At 48.7% G+C, this 17,073-nt stretch overlaps 2 protein-coding genes across 2 annotated transcripts; one reads left to right on the forward strand and one right to left on the reverse strand.

Moving 5' to 3' along the window:
• Nucleotides 1-2,537: 2,537 nt before the first annotated feature.
• LOC148683992 (uncharacterized) lies at nt 2,538-4,661 on the reverse strand. The gene is made up of 2 exons (XM_088654732.1): nt 4,625-4,661; nt 2,538-3,906 (listed from the first exon to the last, which is right to left on the reverse strand). Exons 1-2 carry the CDS (start codon nt 4,659-4,661, stop codon nt 2,924-2,926), a joined length of 1,020 nt encoding a protein of 339 aa, XP_088510858.1. The 3' UTR covers nt 2,538-2,923.
• A 3,324-nt stretch (nt 4,662-7,985) lies between these two features.
• Nucleotides 7,986-14,325, forward strand: TNFRSF12A (TNF receptor superfamily member 12A). Its single transcript, XM_035137215.3, has 5 exons — nt 7,986-8,134; nt 10,913-11,014; nt 11,914-12,048; nt 12,180-12,234; nt 13,487-14,325. Exons 1-4 carry the CDS (start codon nt 8,059-8,061, stop codon nt 12,230-12,232), a joined length of 366 nt encoding a protein of 121 aa, XP_034993106.1. The 5' UTR covers nt 7,986-8,058; the 3' UTR covers nt 12,233-12,234; nt 13,487-14,325.
• The last annotated feature ends 2,748 nt before the right edge of the window (nt 14,326-17,073 follow it).

The raw sequence follows: 17,073 nt of genomic DNA on the forward strand, positions 1-17,073 counted from the left end.
ACTGGACCGAGGCCGTTTAGGGCTTTAAAGGTCAGCACCAACACTTTGAATTGTGCTCGGAAACATACTGGCAGAGCCACAAAACAGCCCTATAGTGCACAATGACTCAGTTAAGTCATATACTTAGGTGGGAATCAGGAAAGCGGTTCTGAACTCCTTGAAAACATTTGCCTTCCTCAGAAATGGAAAACGAGCGAGGTGCCAACTAAAGAAGAATAGCAACTTAAGCTGATGGAATATGCGCAGCTTGCAGGCTTAACATATAGAATAAGAGAACCAGAAGAACATACTGGTATGTTCAGAGAAGACTGGAAAATGTTTATTGAATATATGGGGGGAAATTGTGTACACTTGAAAATGTGGGCAGCATTAAGATAAATTCCAGTGAAAATAAATTTTGATGGATGTAATGGTGGAATACTGAATGGTTTAGTTTATGTAAAATATGCAGGGATTTATGATATGCAAAATGAACCATGGGAAGAGAAGAAGGGAAGTGACTGATATTTTAAGGATGTTTAAATGAGTATTCTAAATTGCAAAACAGAAAATTTAATAAAAATTATATATATATAATTTAGGGACCCAGGTGGCGCTGTGGTTAAACCACAGAGCCTAGGGCTTGCTGATCAGAAGGTTGGCGGTTCGAATCCCTGAGGCGGGGTGAGCTCCCATTGCTTGGTCCCAGCTCCTGCCAACCTAGCAGTTCGAAAGCACGTCAAAATGCAAGTAGATAAATAGGAACCGCTACAGCGGGAAGGTAAACGGCGTTTCCGTGTGCTGCTCTGGTTCGCCAGAAGTGGCTTTGTCATGCTGGCCACATGATCTGGAAGCTATACGCCGGCTCCCTGGGCCAATAATGCGAGATGAGCGCCACAACCCCAGAGTCGGTCACGACTGGACCTAATGGTCAGGGGTCCCTTTACCTTTACCTTTATATATATATAATGGCCACTGGAGCCAATGTTCTAAAGAGCCTCACTGCACCACCCTGACATCAATTTCTGCTACCTTCATCCATTCTGCTAAATTTAATCTCGCTCCACGGTACAGCTGGCCGTGCTCTGAAAGCCAGATGTTTGGAGGAACACCATCAACATGAACTGCCATTTTCAAGGCACAGATGTAACAATGTGATTTTATTAGCTATTGTGTACAACCCAATGTTTGTTTGTTTTTTTAATGTTGGTGACAATCTTTTGGAAACTTGAAAAATTTGAAAATCTTCATTTGAATTGATTTTCACACATTGATCATCATTTCACACGCTAGCAAGGTTATGCTAAAAATTCTACAAGGCAGACTTAGGCTGTATGTGGACCGAGAACTCCCAGAAGTGCAAGCTGGATTTCGAAGGGGCAGAGGAACCGGAGACCAAATAGCAAACATGCGCTGGATTATGGAGAAAGCTAGAGAGTTCCAGAAAAACGTCTACTTCTGCTTCATTGACTATGCAAAAGCCTTTGACTGTGTCGACCACAGCAAACTATGGCAAGTTCTTAAAGAAATGGGAGTGCCTGATCACCTCATCTGTCTCCTGAGAAATCTCTATGTGGGACAAGAAGCTACAGTTAGAACTGGATATGGAACAACTGATTCAAGAGTTTGACACGACTAAACGACGACTAAACAACAACACAAAGCCCTCCCACACTTTCCCATTATATTATTATTTGCACATCTTGGGTTAACTCTCCACTCCACACCGGAGTCTGCAGGTGTGGAAGCAACAAGGAGCAATTGAAACATTAACCAGCAGGTGGCGCCAAAACACCTCTCACCGGCAGGGTGGTGGGGGGAGGCGTGTGAATGGGGATGGCAAGGAGAGGACTCAGAATTAAGGATGAATGCCAGTGAAAGGAGCCAATAGGAAACGGTGCTGCCACTCCGAGTCCCTCCCACCATAACCTCCATTGCCCAGTTTGGTATGAATGAATTTGCAGGAGGCTGAGTTTGGGGAGCCGAGATCTCCAATAAAGGACAAGCCAGGAGCACGCGACTTTCTCAGTTCAATCCGGTTCAGTTCAAAGAGTACTAGTTAGGCCTGGCCACACATACTAAACCGGACACAGGTATCCCCAAAATCTAGACTTTGCCAACCTGGTGCTCTCCAGATATTTTGGATGATGTGATGCTTTTTTGCTTGTGATCCGGCTTGTGTGTGATGTGTCTCCCCAGCCCCAGCCCCAGCCCCAGCCCCAACTGGTGATGGGAGTCTTTAAGGTTAGGTGTTCCTGGCATGAGGCTGAAACATGAATACTGAGAGGTCCCTTCAAGGGGTACAGCTTCTTAAGGAAGACGACCTTCGGAGACAGCGTACCTTTTAAGGCTCAAACGGATCGGGAAATGAACAGAGACCAGACCAGGATAAACGAAAGCAAAGCAGCTATAAGCCTGCCTGATCTTTATTAAAGCTGTTGCAACAGGGTGCTCCCCACACACACTGGAGAGAGGAGGAGGACCCAGAACAAAGGTGTGCAAGCCCTTGTATAGACTTTGAAATTGCCCACCCTGTAGCTCAAGACCAGCCCCAGAAACATCATAGAATAGAATAATTTAGAATAATTTATTGACCAAGTATCAACCATACTTGGAATTTTGCTTTGACTACATTGCAATGTAAAGAAAAATGTACCTCATACAGACACTATTACCCTCACAATACAACAGCACAGTAAAAAAAAACCCCATACCACCAACTGACCTCCCTTTCGCCCACAACTACAGATTCAACAATTTGATGGCACAAGGAAAAAAGCTATTCCTGTGCCTGGACGTTTTTGTATATAGAGTCGTGTACCGATGAAGAGTTGGACACGACTAAACAACTAAACAACCATAATCGACGTCCAGATGGGAGTAAATCAAACAGGTGATGATCAGGATGCGAAGGGTCTACAACAATTCTCATACATACAGTACATCACAGATGGGGCGGACTACAACAGAAATCTGAGGGGTTTTTCTCTCTCTTCTGTCTGCTAGGTTTCTTGATTGGATTACCTGGGCATCCTGGCCTCTTCACCGTCACCATTGCCACTTGGTAGGCTCGAAGTTGAGCTCTAGCCCATGTTCGGTCGGATTCAGAATGAGTCTTCTGCCACCAGCGCTCTAACCGTCTCAATGACTGTTTCATCGCCCTCAGCTCCAGGGAAAACCACGGGGCTGTCCAGGCTCCATGCAATCGGAGGGGGCTCTTCAGAGCCAAACAGTCAATAGCCCTGGTTAACTCCACATTCCAGCGGGCCACCAGGGAATCGGCTGAAAGGCCATCAACATGGGATAAAACATCCCCTACCACTCTCTGGAAACCATTTGGATCCATTAAGTGGCCGGGGCAGACCATCCGAATAGGTCCCACCTCCCTGCAGAGGGGAAGGGTCGCAGAGAAGTCCAGTTGCACCAGGTAGTGATCTGACCATGGCACTTCGTTAGTTTCGCTTTTACTTAGTGTCAGATCACCAAGATCCATAGAGGTAAACACCAGGTCCAAGGCATGTCGGCGGCTATGAGTTGAGCCAGACTTATTCAGGGACAGCCCCATGGAGGCCATGCTTTCCACGAAGTCCCGAGCGGCTCCTTGTAAAGTCGTGTCGGCATGGATGTTAAAATCCCCTAAGACAACCAAGCTAGGTGTCTCCAGAAGCACATCCGACACGACCTGAAGCAGCTCGGGCAGGGAATCCTTGGTGCAGCGGGGAGGTCGGTACACCAAAAGGAATCCTGTACTGCCCCTATTGCCCAACTTCCAGAACATGCACTCAGAAAACCTGGTCTTACCAATAGGACACCTGGTGCAAACTAATGACTTCCTAAAAATCACTGCAACCCCCCCCCCCTCAGATGGCCTGGGTTGCTGTGCGTAAGAGAAACCTGGTGGGCAGCCATGAGCAGAGGATCCTGGCACTGCGCCACTGGCAAACCGCTAAGTAGCCGCTTGTGCGGCACCGCTACATACGGCGCATGCGTCATACATAGCGACGCCCTCATTGTGCTCCCCAGCAGAGCTTTCCCAGGTATTGCAGGGCCTTTTGCAGTTTGGCCCAAAGGAGTTTGCAAAGCATTTTGAGGACAAAACCACCAGAAATTGCCTTGGTCGTCTTGTATGATGCCCTCTGTTGGGAGAGAGAGGGGGGGGGGAATGTGTCCCTGTTAATTCTCCTTGACCTCTCAGTGGCTTTCAATACCATTGGCTACTGTATCCTTTGGCGCCAAGGAGCCTTCAATGTGGGATTCCTCAAGGCTCAATTGTATGCTTTTTAACATCTACATGAAACCGCCGACTGGGGTTATCCAGAGTTTTGGAGTATGTTGTAAGTAATATGCTGATGACACACAGCTCTGCTTCTCTTTTACAGGTAGGGCAGGAGATATGCTGGGCCGTTGTCTAATGGACTGGATGAGAGCCAACGAAATGAAGCTCAATCCAGATAAGACAGAGGCACCGTTAGTGGGTGGTTCCCTAGACCAGATGATAATAGTAATATAATAATAATAATAATATATTATTTATAGCCTGCCCATCTGGCTGGGTTTTCCCAGCCACTCTAGGCGGCTCCCAACAGAATATTAAACAGATGAATGGGAGGTCGTCTGCTCTTGATGGGGTTACACTCCCTCTCACGGAGCAGGTCCATAGCTTGGGGGTACTTCTGGATCATTTGTTGTCGCTTTAGGCTCAGGTGGCCTCAGTGGCATGGAGTGCCTTCCATCAGCTTGGGCTGGTGGCCCAGCTACGCCCCTATCTGGACAAGGGATAGCCTAACTACTGTTGTCTATGCTCTGCTAACCTCTAGGCTGGATTACTGCGATGCGTTGTACGTGGAGCTGCCTCTGAAGACGATTTGGAAACTTCAGCTGGTGCATAATTTGCCAGCCAGGTTGCTTATCAAGGCGGTTTGAGCATATTATACCAATCTTGGCCCGACTGCACTGGCTACCAATTAGTTTCCGAGCCCAATTCAAAGAGCTGGTTTTGTCCTATAAAGCCCTAAAATTAACGGCTCAGGATCGCAATACCTCAAGGAGTGCCCCTCCACGTATGACCCGACCCAAGCCCTGTGATCATCCTCTGAGGCCCTTCTTCATGTCTCTTCCTTGAGAGCTCCAGAGGGTGGCAACCTGAGAAAGAGCCTTCTCTGCAGTGGCTCCCCCTCTGTGGAAGTTCACCTGGCGCCTTCATTATACATCTTTAGGCGCCAGGCAAAAACGTTCCTTTTTAACCAGGCCTTTGTTTCATTTGACTGACATCCTATGCCCTTTTAAAATATGTTTTTTTGCTGGGGGAGGGACTTATATTTTGGAAATGTACATCCAGGTGTTTTTTTTCCTTTTAATTTTTTGGGGCGGCCCCCAAGAAAGTGGGGCCCTAAGCTATAGCTTGTTTAGCTTATACATAAATCCGGCACTGAGTCCAGGAACACCTGGAAGGTACGGTAATTTTCCCCATCTTTGGAGTAGAAGGTACCGGTGCTGGTAAACATGTCCTCAGGCCAGCATCCTATGAAGGCATAACCTGGGGAGAGTTGTGGTTATTTAGCAGCAGCAGAGCAAAAGATTTACTGTAACTCGCATGCCCTACCTCTACATTTTAAATGGCTCTTGGGCTTTCATCTAATTAAGCTCTAGCTGTTCATATGCACTAAGTGGAGGGTACAGTATACCAAGTACTGGGACTTGCCTGCTGGTTGCAGTAGTTCTGGGCAGGAAGGCAAGCAGGCACCCCCACCCCCACCTTGTCCTCTTTCACTGGGGAATTCCTGGATTGCACAACCGTCTCGCTAGAGAGCCCTGCCTATTGAAATCCCGGGCATTTCTGCACTGTGGAAGTGAAATGTTGCATATGGCAACCTAAAACGTACACTTTTGGGGGGGACACCTAAAGCATAGATGTGTCTTTCCTGGGGGGGGGGGGTGTTGGAGAAATTGTGCATGGCAAAGTCAGGATTTCAAAGATGGGTTGGTGGGGGCACCTTTGGCACTGGTAGAACAGCCAGGGAAACAGCTTCCACTTTATTTTAAAAAGAAATTTGCTTAATGTAAAACACATGTACCAGTTATTCTCTTTGGAATGCGGAGGGGCAAATATGCATTTCTGAACCGAGAAGCCAATGTGGGAGGTTTCAAAGTTGCATACAGACTTTGGTATTTTTAATTTTGAAAAAGTGATACAAACGTGTAATGGAGAAAGGGAAACTTTTGAGTGTTGAAAGCCAGGGTGTTCTAACCAAGTGGATTCTTTCCCCCAATTTCCAGAGAATTTAGGAAGGCTACTTCCTGGAACACCCTCCCCACCCCCACCCCACAAGAACCTGCTCAGAGTTCCCAGAATCCAGCAGAGGAAAGTCTGAATGAATGAAGACGAGGGTGCCTCTAAGCATGCACAGAATGTCTTTTCATAGCCACTCAGTAACCACAAGGCAACTGTTGTAAAATTTAAGCTGGTTCCTATGAACCCAGAGAAATGGATCTTGACCCAGGGAGAGCTCAAGGATCCAGGCAAGCAGACGAATTTAAGCGTCTCCTGCCCACCAAATAACAGAGACCAAACCAGGACGTACGAAGCAAGGCACTTTTATTTTAACTGTTGCAACAGGGTCCTTCCTCTCACACAGGAGAACAAGGAAGGAACCCCAAACAAAGATGTCTTGCCCTTAAAAAGAAATTTGAAATTGGTTTCAGCCCACCCCCCAGAAGCATCATCCATATGTCACAGAAGGGGTGTAGCCCAAGACCCCCCTCCCTAGATTCATCATAGGTACATCATGAAAGGGGAGGTCTGGTGGCAGTAATCTGAGCAGTCTGGACCCTGCCCCCTGCCCCCCAAAACCTAATCAACAAAATTGAGAGATATTTACATTTCCCTGTTTCCCAGCCAAGTTAATCACACCCTTTTGTCTGGCAGTCAGGTATCAGGATGCCAGGGATTATCACTTTAATTCCTGAGACAATGAGAAGGTTCCCCCCACCCCACTTCTTCCTTGCAGAGGAACACCTGGTCAGAGAGAGAGTCAAAATGGTGTCAGAAAGGCCTGTCTTCCTGTGCTGCTTCAGACATGTGCCTGTACATTCATGTACATGTTTTATGAACAATTATTATATATATATAGATATGACCTCAAAATTCTTATAACACTCCTCTAGGGTGGCTTCTCTAAAATATCTCCTTCAATTTGTTTCCACATGTGTTGGGGTAAAAAACAAGAAGCAGCAGTCGTGCTTCTAACGAGAGTGACTAAATCTTCTGTCAGACCAGACAGTCCCGGAGACGGAGTTTTCCAAAGAACTCAGAAGCCCCAGTTATTTCCTTTAACCCAATAATATTCCCTCCCAACCTCCTTCCCCCTGCCATTTCCTACAGGAGCTCTTTGTATTCATTCATTCTCTATGCACCGCTTCCCCCCCCCCTTTTTAAGTCTCCTTATTAAAACAAACAACCGCCTGGAGCAGCGGTCATTTCAGAGCAGCTTTCGGCTTCTGACAGATCCCCTTTGATCTAACGTCTATTTATTAGAAATATTTTTTATACCGCCCTTCGATCATATAATCCCCGGGCGGTTTCCAAAAGGAATAAAGCAAAGTGTACCTTTTGAAAGAAAACCCCAAAGCACAATAAACTTAAAAGCCACAAAATCAAGGAACAGCATGAAACAGACTGTAGGGTTTGTTTTTGTGGGTTAAAGGAAAAACCCAAAACCTCAGCGGGACCCTCTTTCTGGGGAACCCAGGCGTCCTGGCACCCAGCTCTCCCGCCTCCCAGTCCCCGGTTAAATCTAGGCGACTCGTTGCCCTGCCCAGAAAACCCACAATTTCTCGCTCTGAGCTTTTCCTGCTTTAACTTGCTAGACACCCCACCCCCCGCCTCCCTCGCCCCCTTCCCAGATCAAAGGATGGAACCCAGGAGTCCTGGCTCCTTGCCCGCCAATCCTGGCCTTCCGGATCTGCGTGGGCGTCTCTATAGTGAGCCGAAGAAAGTCTTTGGAGTTGAGTCACAGACAGGCCAGCGCGGTTCAGTCGCTCCTTTTTCTCATCCTCGGAGGCAGGGAGCGCGGTCGAGAGATGCTGCCTTTGGGAGCCGTCCTGGTGGGGCTTTTCCCCTTCTTGTGCAGGATAGCCTCGGGAGAGCCAGTTCCAGGTAAAGGGGTATCCGGAAGCGGTGGGGTGGGTTGGAGTGGTGTCGTCTCATCCGCGGCAAAACCCAGCCGCCTTCACAGCTATAAAAGCCAAGGCAGGCAGGAGGTGAAACTTCTCCTCCTGGGCATGGAGATGGGGAGGCTGCACCGGTTGAACTTCCCCTGCCGGCTGCTAAGTCCATCGGGCTTACTACACTGACAATGTAGCGGTACTCCGGAGTCCCAGCCCTACCTGAGAATACTGGATCTTTGACGGTGGGGTGGGCTAGGGATGGGGGCTGTTGGGCTCGCTCTCCCTCCGAGAACGTGAAATGGCAAAGCAGCCCAGGTTAGCAGATACGAAGGGGGCCAAGCGAGTATGTCAGCTTTCGAATCACACAGAACCCCGTTCAACAGCCCTGTGTCTAGACGTAGCGGCGTTTCCATCCAGAGAGGGACGGACTCCTCTGCGTGGGTGTAAAGCTGTCTCCCTCTCTTGTGCTTCTCTAACAGTTGCTCTCCAGGCAGAATTTCAACAGGTGCAACCTTTTAAACCATTCGCGTCTGAGAGAGGGCTCGACCTGTTGAATGTTTGTCTGTAGCGGAGCTGCTAACGACACATAGCTGCGGGGACAGGGAAAATGACGAGTCCAATGTTTGGAACGGATCCCCCAGCCCGGCTTAATCCACAGCACAAGCGATGGGGAGAGGGGGCGGAGTTCTAGCCCGCCTCGGAAAGGGAAGGCCGTCTGCCCATGCCCAGAGGCACTTTCGACTCTCACCGATTTCCGCGAGTTAATGGCGCGGAGCCCCCCCCCCCCCCCGCGAAAAGATCAATGGCAGAAGCGACTCTGGTCCGCGTTGGAATTTCCATGAGTTCGGTGCCACGCCCCCTCCGCCAGCGCCGCTTGCCCATTGGCTGCCTTGCGGGTGAAAGTTTCCTCCCCCACCTCAAGTCACAAGTGAGAAAACTGGGACAAGAGAGCAGGATCCCGGCAGCGGACAATTGGGGGCCTGGGGGGGTGGGGGGGAAGAGAAATCTGACGTCCGCTGCATCAGGCGACCCACATGGTGACTCACCCACCGGCTCCGCCCCACCTTTTCTTTCGTTCCACTTCTGGGCCCGGCGCCATCTGTTTGCTCGCTTGCACGGGGCATATTTTATCAATGAAGTCACTTGAAAGGGGGGAGGGGGGTCCTTGTCCTCCCCCGCGCCACAACATAGCCACGTGATGCTCTCAGTCTTGACCCCCCGATGCTCTCCTGCTGCTGCTGCTGCTGCTCGGAGCTGGTTCAGGTTTCGGGGCGAAACACGACACCCCTTTCCCTACTGACGCTACCCCTCTGGAAATAGACCCTCATGTCATGGGGCGGAGGGAGGCAGGGACAGGAGAGCCTCGTGTATTGATCTTTTTCTTCTTTTTCATTCAGCTGTTAAGTGTCTTCATGTTCTGACTTGTCGCTTGATTGCTTTCATTCATTCAGCTTCTTCCTAATCGTCTTTCCCTCCCACCCCGGCTCGTTTTACAGCGCGGTCCCCTTCCTAAGCCACGATTTGCTCTGGAGTCCAAAGGCTGCAATGAGCCCAGCGGGTCTGGCTTCCAAAGAAGCCTGCTTGCGAATCCCAGCCCCCCCCCCCAAAAACCCCTTCATTTCTCCCTAGATTATAGCCTTTCCAACCTGCTTTTGGAGAACAGAAGAGCCAGCCAACACGGATGTCACATCCACACAATCCATTTAAAGCACATTCATACCACTTTGACACTCATGGCCAACTCCTAAGGGCTGAGGTCCTTTCGCCCCCCCCCCAATTGTTTTTTTAAAAAATTGAGGGGATGCAGGTGGCTCTGTGGGTTAAACCACAGAGCCTAAGGCTTGTTGATCAGAAGGTCGGCGGTTCAAATCCCTGCGACAGGGTGAGCTCCCGTTGCTCGGTCCCACCTCCTGCCAACATAGCAGTTTGAAAGCACATCAAAGTGCAAGTAGATAAATAGGTACCACTACAGTGGGAAGGTAAACGGCGTTTCTGTGCACTGCTCTGGTTTGCCAGAAGCGGCTTTGTCATGCTGGCCACATGACCTGGAAGCTATACGCCGGCTCCCTCGGCCAATAATGCGAGATGAGCGCCGCAACCCCGGAGTCCATCACGACTGGACCTAATGGTCAGGGGTCCCTTTACCTTTACCTATTCCCCCCCCCCCAGAAAGGTGATGGGCATTTCCATTCAAATGGTGTATGTGTCGCATCATGTGATCAATTATGTGGGGCAGGGCTTACCTGGCGCCCCTCCCCCCATATTTTATTCAAGTTGGCACCTTTGCCTGGGAACTATAGTTAAGGGTGTTTCGAATTGTAGCTCTCTGTATGTGAACTACAGTTCCCAGGATTCTTGTGCTGGGGCGGGGGGCGGTCATGACTCTTACGGTGGTATAAATGTGCTGGATGTGACTTGCCAAAACACCTGTGGCACACCAGATGTACTAGCAACATTCATGTTTTTCATGTTTGATGTTTCATTATGTTTTTATATATGCTGTAAGCCGCCCAGAGTGGCTGGGAAACCCAGCCATAATAATAATAATAATAATCATAATCATAATCATAATAATAATAATAATAATAATAATAATAATAATAAACCTTTTCCTCCAAGGAGCTCAAGGTGGTACATGTAACTCTCCCCATTTTATCCTTACAACAACCCTGTGAGGAAGGTTAGGGTGATGCAGGTGTTAGTGCTTCCACAGGCGAGACTCCTGTCTGAATCTTCCTTTCCTCTCTCCTCCCTGCCCCCCCTCCAGCTTCCGTGTGCCCAGGAGGCCAGTCTTGGAGCCCGGACCTGGAGAAATGCATGGACTGCTCTGTCTGCCAGCGTCAAAACAAGAATGACTTTTGCACCACATGTGAGTGGCCGACACCATCCCTTACCCATCATGCACTGGGGCGGGAACCTTGGGTCGCTCCAGCTGCATTGACTTCTTATATCGAAAAGCCATTTGTGAGAGTAGAACTGGGATTTTTGGGGGGTGGGGGTGGGGGTGGGATTGAGGCAGGAAACCAGGAATGGTAGCTTTCCACCTGTGAGGGTGATCTGCACCAAACCCCTCTCTATTTCAAAGCCCTCCTTCCATTGACTTCACAACAGCCCTTTAAGCCAGGCTGTAATATAGTGATGGGCCCAGGTGTCGCCGCTCCACCCTGCAAGCTTTATGGCTGAATGGAGATTTGAACCCAGGCCCTAATCTTAACATTATCTGCCCCCTACACCGCACTGACACTGAAGGCTGCAGGACTCTGTGCGTGTGTGTGCATGGTGGGTACATAAAAGCTGGCATGAATCCAGGAAGTGGAGGACCAAATATCAAATGTACATAGAAAGAACTTTTCATCGTATTAAACAGAATTTGAAAAAAACATTATTATTATTTTTCCGTTTGGGGTTTTGTTTTGCTTCTCTGCTCCCTGCACCCACCGCTCCTCCCACCTGGCATAAGTGTGTGCTGAAATCTGGTCCCCCAAAAGCCTGCGGCTTGAAAAGAAACGAAGCTGAGATTTGCAACTTTTTATTTTTGGCACCGTTTCGTTCCTCTTCCAGCCACGGGTCAACCGACTGGCCTAGTGGGAAATGGTTTAGCAGGAAGGAAAAGGGGATGTTGTTGAAGACAAGTCTGCTTCAAATTGTTAAGAGACTCTTAAGAGACTCTGAGGGGAGCCCCAGGAGGAAGTGCTGGGATCAGAAGTGGATCAGGCCTTCGGGAAGCTCGGCTGAGTTTAACCCTTCCCTCTCCCTTCTCTCTGGCAGGCGGAGACCCTCAACTCCCAGACAACTTCAATATGTGGCTTCTGGTGGGAGCTTCTCTGGGCGCCTTAACTCTGGCGGTTTTGATAGGCGGCATCATAATCTACGCCCGCTGCCGACGGCGGGAGAAATTCACCAGTAAGTCGCTTCTTTCCCGTTATCTAACCCTAAACTGGAGTCTTTCCTGGGAGCATCTCGACAGCAGAGCCCTCCCACCCTCTCCTTCCCCACTTATTGCTAAACTCACAATTTGCCTTTTCTATTTCCAGCACCAATTGAAGAGACTGGAGGCCATTCAGCTCAGGAATCGCTGATACACTGAAGGTAAGAACGGGTGCTTCCGATCTGTAACCACAGCTCCATCCCACCCCACTCATGGCCTGACCCCGCTCACTTCTGCCAGTTGCATTAACTTAGCATCTTTCGCTTAAAAAACAGCCAAGTTTACAGTCCTCAAGAGCTGTAGAGGGACAGCTGGGTCATTTCTCCAGGCCTTTTCCTCTTTCTCAAAACTGAGTTTGAGAAAACTACAATGTGTGTTTGCGGTAGTATTTATTAAATTAGCAGGACTGATGGTTGCAGATAGGGTTTTCTTTAACAAGGCATAGATTCAGTTGTGGGGATCGTAGAATCATAGAGTTGGAAGAGATTCTGACGGGTCATCTAGTTCAACCCTCTGCCATGCAGGAATCTCAGCTGAAGCATCTATGACAGATGGCCACCCAACCTCTCAGCATCCAGCTCTCCTGGCCAAGCTGGGTGGTTGTTTGTGAAATCTCAATCCTGGGGGTGTGTGTCTTTTTATTTGATAAGTAAATAAATCCTGCCCTTTCTCAGGGCAGCGTAAATGGAACTCTCTGCTCTCTAACCCTCACAACAGATCTGGGAAATAGGATACTCTGAAAGATCGTGTCTGGCCCAAAAATACCCAGTATGCTTTGGATCTGAGTCACTCTTAAGCCCACCTTCCCCAACCTGGACATGATGGGAGTCTTATAGCCAGGATGGCTGAGTGGCGTATTGTTAGAATCAGAATAGAATCCTGATTCTAACAATACGTATTTTTACATGGAAGCAGCGCTCTGCCTCCTCAGTCTTCCTGGCTGGCTTCCCGCAAGCACCTGGGTGGTCACTTTAAGAACAGGGTGCTGAACTAGATGAGCCCCTGACTTGATCCTGCAAGGGCTCGTCTTGCATTCTTAGTTGAATAACACCTGGAGGTCACCAAATTGAGGAAGTCTGCTCTCACCCGCTACATCCCACTTCATCTCCATGCCTTTGACTGGAGAGCCAGTGTGGTGTTGTGGTTAAGAGTGGTAGACTCGTAATCTGGGGAACCGGGTTCGCATCTCCGCTCCTCCACATGCAGCTGCTGGGTGACCTTGGGCTAGTCACACTTCTCTGAAGTCTCTCAGCCCCACTCACCTCACAGAGTGTTTGTTGTGGGGGAGGAAGGGAAAGGAGATTGTTAGCCACTTTGAGACTTCTTCGGGTAGTGATAAAGCAGGATATCAAATCCAAACTCTTCTTTGACAACCCATTTTTTACATTCATTCTTTTCTCTCCTGTCCCACAGATCATCTTGGTCGACGTTTCAAACGCAAGAGAAAAGATAAATCCAGCCTCTTCATTTTCTCTGACTTTTCCTGAAGAATCCGAAAAGGACATTTTCCTTCGGCCCTTTGGGGCCTCACACTTTTGCACACATGCCAACTCACACTTGGGAGGGGGGGGCAACGTGGTTTGTGGGGAGGCCTTCCGCCTTCTTAACCTTCTGTACATTTTGGGAAAGGAAAAGTATTTGTTTTTCCCCTTTGGGACGGCACTTCCGTCTCCCTCTAAATTTTTCAGTGTTAGGGGAGGAGCAAAAGGGGGGGGGGAAATGCCTCTATTTTTCCCTCCGGTGCCCCACGATCTTAATGCCCCATATTGGGGAGATGAAATTTCATGCTGGGGAGTCAGCTGCAGAGAGAGCTTTTCAGCTGCCAAGTCTTCCCAGCTGGGTCACTTTTTGCTAGGAAGGTCACGGCATCAACTGTGCCGTTTCCCGCTGTGGAGCATTTTAGGGCTAACAATGAATGTGATTCTTAGATTATTATCTGTATATAGAGAAGTCTTATTTGGGTGCTAAGGCTCTCCAGGAGAGCAGCAGGGACTGTCTTTTCAACCGAGCCTCTTGCGTGGCGGCTGGGCCACGACGCAAGGAGCCACAAGACCCCCCACGACCCTCAGTTCTTCCCGTTTCTCCTCTGTCCTTGGTGCTCGAGCAGAGAGAGACTGCTATTTATATCTCGTTAACGTTTAATTTTATGGGTGTGATTTTCAGGCACGGGGAGGGGGGGTGGGAACAGCGTGTCATTTCATGAACCAGAGTTTGTGGATTTAAATAAAAAATAGAATTAATTATCGATGAAACAAGAGGGGGTGCTTTATTTCGGTTAGGAAAGCGTGGCGGCAGGACTGAATATTCGGCAGTGTTTTATGCAGGCGACTCCCCATTTACACGTGTGTCGCCCCAAACCCGGAAGTGGCACTTAAGGGGGCAAGGAAAAATGGCGTCTAGCAATCCCATGAGCCTTTGCAAGTCCAATCCCAAGAGCGCTGCTGGTTTCTTAAAGGGTTTCCTTTAAGAAGGGTTTCCAGAGAATTAGAGGGTGTTTGCAGGCTTTTTCAATCGTGCCATATACAGTGGTACCTCTACTTACGAATTTAATGCATTCCGAATGCACATTTGTAAGTCGAAAAAAATTGTAAGTTGAATCCCATAGGAATGCATTGGGAGAAAAAATTCGTAAGTCGAAGCAACCCTATCTAAAAATTTGTAAGTAGAAAAAATGGGTCGGGAATGACAAGAGATGTTATCTAGGAACACTTAGAGGGCCATTGGGTTCCCTGTCCCTTGCCGTGTGACAACACTGTCAGGTGGGTGAGAATGAGGAGGACTTTGCAGGCAGGGGGGCTGCAGGTCTGACTTGCCTGAATTGTCCCCATTCCTTGGACTAGGAAGGGAACCAGAAGGCAGCAAAGCCAGTTTTCGGGGTCCTGAAGCTTGAACTGCTATGGGGACCCCTTCGCAACCAGCAACGAGGTTTGGGTAACCCCTGTTAGCTTCTTCAAGGGGGTTGATCCACGACAGATCACCACTACTGACTCCCAAACTTTGGGGTTGTGCGGCTCAAATTGGGTCTACTAGACCCATCATTTTATAAGTCACTTTTGGAGTCCCTCTGAGATTAGGGGCCCTGAATCTTTAGCTTCATAGTAGACCCACCGCTGATCATGGACACTCCTGTAAAAAAGGAAAAATACTTGCCTATTTTCAAGAACTCATTTTTCCCAACGAGTCCCTTCTTCCCTGCCATTCCCTGGCTACCTCAAGCTGAGCTCTGGCCCCCTTTTTTAAAATAATCATTTTAATTAAATTTTCCAATTGAAATATCTAATCCATTTTCCAATTATACAAATATCAATTAAACATTTTATCCAAATCTTCTGCCAAATTACACAAATTTATCGACTCCCCATGCTTCAGACTCAGAAGGCCTAGCCCTCTTATAACGCTGCAATTCTTTCCCACATTGTCCAGATCTTGTTCCATAATCTATTATATTATCATTCTTTCTTTTTTTTCCAAGTCACTGAGTTCCTTCCAGCAAGCAAATTTAATCAAGCCATATTTGATGAGCTCCGGCCCTTTTCAAGCCTTGAGTGGTCCCAGATTTGCAGTGCAGAATCAAATCACTTGAAATCATTGAAGCTTCCTTCCCTTTGGATGGGCATGGTTGGGAACCCAGCTGTTTGGGTGGTTTCCTGTCTTCCTTTACATCCAGAGCATAGCCTGAAGGCACGTTGATGTAGCTCTCTCCTTAGGAACAGAGCAGGTCTGAACCTGGCCACTGCTCAGATGGGAGACGGCACTTTGAAAGACTGGGCTTGGATGTTGTAATTGCTTTTAATTAGCTTCCTCTGCAGACAAAGCACAGCGTCTAATGGATGACTACCTGCACTCACGGAAATTGTGTGTGCTTGCACCCCATTACCTTTCTGGGGCGTATCTCACCCAGTGGCTTCTTAGATGTGGCTGGGCCCCCTCCCAGCTCTCATCATAGGACCTCTGGCTGGGATTTATGGGAACTGTAGACCCTCCAGGTTTCCCATCCCCCCCCCTTGTGTATCTGGAAGGCTACAGTCTCCCAGGTGTACCTGCCTGTTCTTTTCAAAGGTCAACGGAGGCCCTGCTCTGGGTCGCTGCACCTTCAAATGTCTGGCAGGTAATGGCGGCCGGTGGGGCCTTAGTAGTGGTGGCACCTCATCTTTGGTGGCGCTTTCTCACCCTGTAACATTGGATCAGCAGCACCTGCAAGGTTAGCATTTCCACACCAGGCAGCAACTTGTTCTGATTCCCTGAGCAGTGGCGTCTTTGCTGCAGTTTATTACAGCTTCTCCAATTATTACTATTATTATGAGGGTCTGTACACGAGCTGGCTATCATACCCCACTTGCATATATAGGACTGCAGCCTCAGTTAAAGTTTCCCCTGATGCTCATTGCTCAGCTTGGTTGGTTAAAGCGTAGTGCTGATAATGTCAAGCTTGCAGGTTCGATCCCCGTATGAAACAGCGGCATTGCAGGGGATTGGACTAGAAGACCCTTCCAACCGCGGTGCAATTCTGTGATTCATATTTATTTTTTTTACCACACTGTGTCTCCAAACACACTGCTTTCCCTTGTTCTTCCTTTATTCTGACGTTGGGATCACTTGGAAGACAGCCAGGCTGTGGCAGGGGGGAGGCCCTATAGGTAAGGAAATGCTTATTAAACAAGCCACATAACCATTAAATGCTTCTGCAATCTTCCGCCTCCCCCTCTTCTCTTCTATAATTTTATTCTTCACTTCCCAATTTCTGTCCTTTAAAAGCCTTTTGACGGGTCCTCCCCTCCTCCCCCATAATTTCCTTTCTCCTCTCCCCCCCCCCCAACCTCTCCCTGTGACTCACCCTCTCCCTCTCTTCCTTGCACTTGCCCTTATGGCCTTGCTGGCTGCACATTCCTGTCCCCTTAGTTCATACCAGCCTGTCCGCTGACACCACCCAGTGAGTCATCTGAAGGTGGTGGGGCAGCTTGAGCCAGAGAGAGAGGGAGGGAGAGCAGGACTTGGGGGGG

This window comes from Zootoca vivipara, chromosome 12 (assembly GCF_965207765.1).
Source record: "Zootoca vivipara chromosome 12, rZooViv2.hap1.1, whole genome shotgun sequence".
In the NCBI taxonomy this organism is placed as follows: domain Eukaryota; kingdom Metazoa; phylum Chordata; class Lepidosauria; order Squamata; family Lacertidae; genus Zootoca; species Zootoca vivipara.

Coding starts and splice junctions, on each gene's coding strand:
- LOC148683992 (XM_088654732.1), bottom strand. CDS start 4,661: ATGATCCAGAAGTACCCCCAAGCTATGGACCTGCTCC. Junction 3,907..4,624: donor CCAAGCTATGGACCTGCTCC/GTGAGAGGGAGT, acceptor CCAGTGGCGCAG/TGCCAGGATCCTCTGCTCAT.
- TNFRSF12A (XM_035137215.3), top strand. CDS start 8,059: ATGCTGCCTTTGGGAGCCGTCCTGGTGGGGCTTTTCCCCTTCTTGTGC. Junction 11,015..11,913: donor GAATGACTTTTGCACCACAT/GTGAGTGGCCGA, acceptor TCTCTCTGGCAG/GCGGAGACCCTCAACTCCCA. Junction 12,049..12,179: donor ACGGCGGGAGAAATTCACCA/GTAAGTCGCTTC, acceptor TTCTATTTCCAG/CACCAATTGAAGAGACTGGA.